Source organism: Bos indicus, chromosome 21 (assembly GCF_029378745.1).
Source record: "Bos indicus isolate NIAB-ARS_2022 breed Sahiwal x Tharparkar chromosome 21, NIAB-ARS_B.indTharparkar_mat_pri_1.0, whole genome shotgun sequence".
In the NCBI taxonomy this organism is placed as follows: Eukaryota; Metazoa; Chordata; class Mammalia; order Artiodactyla; family Bovidae; genus Bos; species Bos indicus.
The window spans coordinates 6,532,472-6,538,471 of NC_091780.1; the positions used below are offsets into that span (position 1 = coordinate 6,532,472).

The following is a 6,000-nucleotide window of genomic DNA, read 5'->3' on the forward strand; positions in this document are numbered from 1 at the left end:
AAATGTTCCTCATTTTTAACTTTCTGTTTTAGTTGGAAATTTCTAGTCATGTTGGTTTACTATGGCTGGTGTAACAAACTACCACAAACTTGGTGGCTTAAAACAACAAAACTTTACTTTCTGAAGTTCTGGAGGTCAGAAGTCTATGATCAGTTTTGAGTAGAAATCAAAACTGTGTGGCAGGTGTGTGTTCACACATGAAGGAAATCAGTTCTTTGGCTCTTCTAACTGCTGGTGGCTGCCAGCACTCCTTGGCTTATGGCTACATCACTGCAGTTTCTATCCCTGTCTTCATATTCCTTTCCTCTATGTCAGATCCCCTCTGCCCCTCTTATGAAGCCATGATCATCTCTCATCTAAAAATCCTTAATTTAATCACATGTGCAAAAAACTTCACCATGTAAATTAGCTGTCACAGATTACAGGAATTAAGACATAATATTTTTGAGGACATTTTCAGCTTATTACATGAGAAGGAAATGGCAGCCCACTCCAGTATTCTTGCCTGGAAAATCCCACAGTTGGAGGAGCCTGGCAGGCTACAGTTCATGGGATCGCAAAAAAGTTGAACACAACTGAGCGACTTAACTTACTTAAATTTACATTAGTGTTTAGAAGTCAAGATTGTGTGTGTGAGAGTAAGAGAACAGAGACATAAAGATACAGAGACACACAGAGAGACAGATTGTGTATGTTGACCTTTTAAACTCATATATTAATTCTAGGAATTTTGGGGTTGATTCTTTATATTTTCTATATAAATAATTATGTCATCTGGGGATTTCCTTGGCAGTCCAGCAGTTAAGACTCCACACTTTCAAAGCAGGGGGTCGAAGTTCGATCCCTGGTTGGGGAACTAAGATCCCACATGCCACATGGCATGAGCAAAAAAGTAAAACGTTAAAAAAAATATGTCTTCTGCAGATAAAGATATTTTTATTTCTTTCTTCCCAATTTGTATGACTTTTGTTTCTTTTTCCTGCCTTATTTCATTGGCTAGAATTTCCAATGCAGTGTGAATAGGAATGGTGAAAGTGGACATCCAGACTTGTTCCTAGTCTTAGAGGGAAAGCATTCAGTCATTCACCATCAAGTAGTCCTTCTTTGCAGAGTTTTCAAAGTTGTTTTTTTTTTTAAATCATGAATGGGTGTTGAATTTTGTCATATGATTTTTCTGCATCAATTAATGTAATCATTTTCCCTTCTTTATATTATTAATATGATGGGTTACATTCACTGATTTCCAAATATTGAACCAGCTTTGCATTACTGGGACAAACCTCATGGTGTACTATTTTTTATACATTGCTAGTTGTGATTTGGAACATTTTGTTGAGGATTTTAAAGTCTGTGTTCATTAAAGATATCAGTATGTAGTTGTATTTTCTTATACTGTCTTTGTCTGGTTTTGGTATCAGGGTAATCTGGCCTCATAAAGTAATTTGGGATGTGTTCCCTCTTCTTTTTTTCTGGAAGAGAGTTGGTGTTTTTTCTCCTTTATATGTTTCATGGAATTTGCCAGTGAAACCATCTGTTCCTGATGATACTCTTTTTCAGAAGATTTTAAACTACATATTTAATTCTTTTTCATAGTTTCAAGACTACTCAGGTAACCTCTGTTTTCAATTTCATTGATTTCTCATCCCTGTTATTTCCTCCCTTTTGCTCACTTTGGGCTTATTTTTCATTTCTTTTTTCCCCTAGTTTCTTAAGTTGGAAGCTCATATCAATAGAGCCTTTTCTTCTTTTCTAATATAAGCATTTGTAAGGTATACATTTCCTTTTAAGCACTATTTTAACTAGATGAACAAGTTTAATGTGTTGTATTTTTATTTTAATTAAAAGTATTTTCTAGTATTCCTTGAGACTTACTGTTTTGATCCCTTGATTTATTTATAAGGTGTTGTTTAATTTCCAAGTGTTTTGAAATTTTCCTACTATTTTTTGATAACGATTTCTAGCTTAATTCCATTAGGACATGAAGATACTTTTCATAATTTCAATTAAGTTTGTTAAGGTTTGTTTTATGATTCCTGATATGTTCTGTCTTGGTGAATGTTTGGTTGTGTGAATGAATATGTGTTTTCTCTGAAGGGAGTCATACCTCTGAACTGGGCCCATTTGTTTGCTTATTCACCTAAGAGTCTTTCTGGAAAGCTGTCTCTCACAGCCCGTTGTTTTCTTTGTCCAGAGCATCCGGGATGTGAGAAGTGACAGTGAGGATGAGTATGAAGAGGAAGAAGAGGAGGAAGAGAAGAAGAAAGAAGCCAGGGAAGGCAAAGAGACAGACCGTTTGAAGAACAGCCTTGGAGCCAACAGGCACCTCATCCCCAATGGTCAGCATGGCTATTAGCTTGAAGGCCACGTAGCTCCCAGTGCACAGCGCACCGCGAGGGCTGCTGGGAGGGGGACGTGCTCCCTCCTCCACTGCTGTGGCCTCAGGACCCAGAGGGACCACAGATTTTGCCCTTCTTTCGTTATTACCACCTTCCCCCCTCCTAAGATATATTTAACAGAATGTTGTTTTTGTGTTAAAATGTTGAATATAAGCATACCAGTGGATTTTACTGGAGTTAGGACTCAGGCTTCATAGATTTCTCCAGAGAACCCTTCTAGTTCTAATTGTGCCCATTCATGCATTTGAGACACTTGGAGCCAACTTGGTTGTGGGCCTTCCCCTTCCCACCTTGCCTGTGTTCATGATGATTTGAGAAGTGCTAAGGCAACCCACCTTTTCCAGGTGTGTTTGGCCACAGAAATGACTCACTTCCCAAAAGTGAGCTAGAGATAGCAAAGGAAGAGTGGTGGCAGGACCAAACTAAGGGGCCAGGCTTCAGGGCTCACAAGCTCCCTTCTGCCGTGGAAAGTATTTAAGCCTTCCATGCTGTGTGCTGCGTCTCTCCAGTCGGAAGAACCAGACGTGCCCTTTCCCCTCACAGGGATGGAGTAAGGATCAAATGAGATAATAATAGGCATGAGAGTGCATACTGTAGGCTGTGGTGTTCCTATTACCAGACCCTCTCTCCACCGTGACCCCAGCCCTGACCCTCTCTCCACTCTGACCCCAGCCCTGGCCCTCCTTTCACTGTGATCCCAGCCCTATTTGGGAGAGCAGCGTGGTGAAACTTGACACTGAATGGGCCTGAACAAAAGGCATAGTCTTGAAAAATTCCTTTTAAATGTGTCTGGAGACACCTAGAAATGCAAGTACCCAGAAAGCTGTTTCCACTTAATCTGGTGACTCTTTGTTAGCTCCCCAAAGGTAATTTTCACATCCCCCAGGTTCTCGTCCCTCAGGCTCCATGGCCAAGAGAAGGGAGTTTGGGCCCCACTCCTTGTATTTTGCTGGTTTCTCGTTTCCTCTCCGAGAGGGATGTGTCCCTGTTGCGTCCTGAGCCACCCCCTCAGCCAGCAGAGCTACCCAGCAGGCCATGGGGTCCACCAGGGCACTGGACCCAGGTCAGGCTGCTCCCCGAGTCACCATTACTCAAGAAGCCCAGCATCTGGAGTGCAGCATGCACCTGAGCTCCTGAGCGAAGGAGATCTTGGAAACAGAAGGAGATGCTTCACAATAAATCTCTGCAATCCAAGCCAAACAGAGTGCAAAGCAGTAACACAGAATAAGAGAAAGTCTGGAGAATGCCCCCAAGTCAGCATCACCTCCTAGGCCACCTACCTCTTTGGAAGGACAGGTAGGGGTTGGTAGGTCAGTAGCCACCTCTCAGCCCCCACAGGGGTGCTTCTCCTAAGGCTCGCATGCAGGCACCTCAGGCATTCTCAGGTTGCTGACTGAGGAGAAGCAGAACCTTACAGGGGAAGAGCTGAGCAGAATATGCAACTTCTCCCCACCCAGTCTCTCATATTTTTTGGTCACATTTTGCATCTTCATCCTGTTTTGCTAAGGGTCTGTATTACCAAGCTAAGTAAGTGGAAGCTGAGACCACAGGGACTAGTAAAGCCCACACAGGCTCCACCCATGGGGGCCGCAGCCCCTGCAGCACAAAAGAGGCTGTATATGGTAAAGGTGTTGGCAGTTTGTTTTTTTTTTTTTTAAGTAAAAAAATTTTTTTAACCTTCAGAATTCTTTCCCAACAAAATTTCTTTTTGAGGAATTGTTAGAACAACAGAAAAAATGTGTCGGGTTTCTCTGTATAATATCTGTTTTTATGAGTACAATAACATTATATGTAAATGTATATTATAAATCTAAAATGCCTCCAGTTACAGCTGTTCAAGCATAGCTCTTGAATTATTATAATAATTTTTTTTTGGTGAAAGGTCACACTAAGATATTACTTTTATTTTCCAGTTAACAGAAACATTTTCCTTGATTTATTTCAGTCTCTGTACCATATATCTTCTTGCTTGAAGTAAAAAAGTGTTTAGTTGTTTCCTTATCCTCCAGTTCTTTTTTTTCTTATTTGAACATCGAAAGTAAAATTTGATAAGCGAACTCCAACTGCCTATGGAGAGCTGGAAGCACCAAACTACCTCTGAAGAGGTAGAGATTCATGTTTTGTAACATCTTTTAGGGCTTTTGTGGTTAATTTTAAGGCTGACCTCTATTTTTTACAGCAAACAAAAGCTCATACTATACACCAAATGGCTTTATAAAAATGTAGTCCACCATGCCATCAGTATTATTGGAATGGTAATGATTTACAATAAAACAAAGACAGAGTCCTGTGTGTGTGTGGTGATTGAGTAGATTCAGCTTGGCTTCCTAGAGATTATTTCTGGTCTTATTGAGTGGTGGAAACAAAGACTTATCAGTCTTCTAGAAATACCCTGCGGGGAATCAGGAGGAACAGTGAGGAGACCAGAGCCAAGTTAGGACCTGAGGGCCACTGGCCTTGGGATACAGACAGCAGACAAGGAGACACACAGACCAGGCCTGACGAGGGCGAGCCTCTCAGCTGTGCGCAGTGCAGACAGACACCAACTTGTGGACTGGAGACTAGCCTGAGCCCTGTGATGTGTGGCCCTGAGGAAATGCTGAAGAGCATGGCCCTAAAGGTGTTTTCTCAGCCCTCTTTTCTGTACCTACCCTTCAAAGGTGGAGGAGGAAATAGGGTCTATTGATGGTTCAACTAAATTACCTGTTGAGCTTAAAACATACCTTGCCTGCTCCACATTTTATTTCATACTTCTGGGATGAGGGAAAAAACTGCATTTTAACCAAGCCCAGGTACTTCTGAAGAGCAATCAGGACTCTGTGTGACCCCCCACCTAGTTTTATTCCTGTGTGGACTTTGCATGCATGCTGTTGTGTCTCACTAGCAGTTTCATATACTAATAAATGAGAATAGACAATGATACAGACTAAATCCAAATAAAATATAAAGGAAAAAAGGAAACCTGAGAATAGTCAAGACAAATAGAAAACACTACAAGAGTGATACACTGGTTAGTACAATGGCAGTGTTGTTGTTTGTGTGTTTGTTTAGTCACTAAATTGCATCCAACTCTTTTGCAACTCCATGGACTGCCAGACTCCACTGTCCATGGGATTTCCCAGGCAAGAACACTGGAGTGGGTTTCCATTTCCTACACCAGGGGATCCTTCCAACCGAGGGATCAAACCCACATCTCCTGCATTGGCAGATGGATTCTTTACCACAGAGTGACCAGGGAAGCCCAAATTACCAAATCCAAATTTATGAGTAATTACATCCATATGATTATCTCAATAGATGCAGAGAAACCCTTTAACAAAATTCAACATCCATTTATGATAAAGACCCTCCAGAAAGCAGACATAGAAGGAACATACCTCAACATAATAAAAGCCATATACGATAAACCCACAGCAAACATTATCCTCAACGGTGAAAGGTTGAAAGCATTTCCCCTAAAGTCAGGAACAAGAAAGGGTGCCCACTTTCACCACTGCTATTCAACATAGTTTTGGAAGTTTTAGCCACAGCAATCAGAGAAGAAAAATGAATCCAGATTGGAAAAGAAGAAGTAAAACTCTCACTGTTTGCAGATGACATGATT

General features: G+C 41.2%; 1 protein-coding gene across 2 annotated transcripts in view; it reads left to right on the forward strand.

Moving 5' to 3' along the window:
* Nucleotides 1-4,684, forward strand: part of CERS3 (ceramide synthase 3) — a 169,978-nt gene extending 165,294 nt beyond the window's left edge. For both annotated transcript variants that reach the window (XM_070775012.1, XM_070775011.1), the window contains exon 11: nt 2,192-4,684. In XM_070775012.1, coding sequence (XP_070631113.1) covers nt 2,192-2,353 — 162 coding nt within the window. In that variant the 3' untranslated portion in view covers nt 2,354-4,684. The remainder of the gene's footprint in view (nt 1-2,191) is intronic.
* Nucleotides 4,685-6,000: the final 1,316 nt, after the last annotated feature.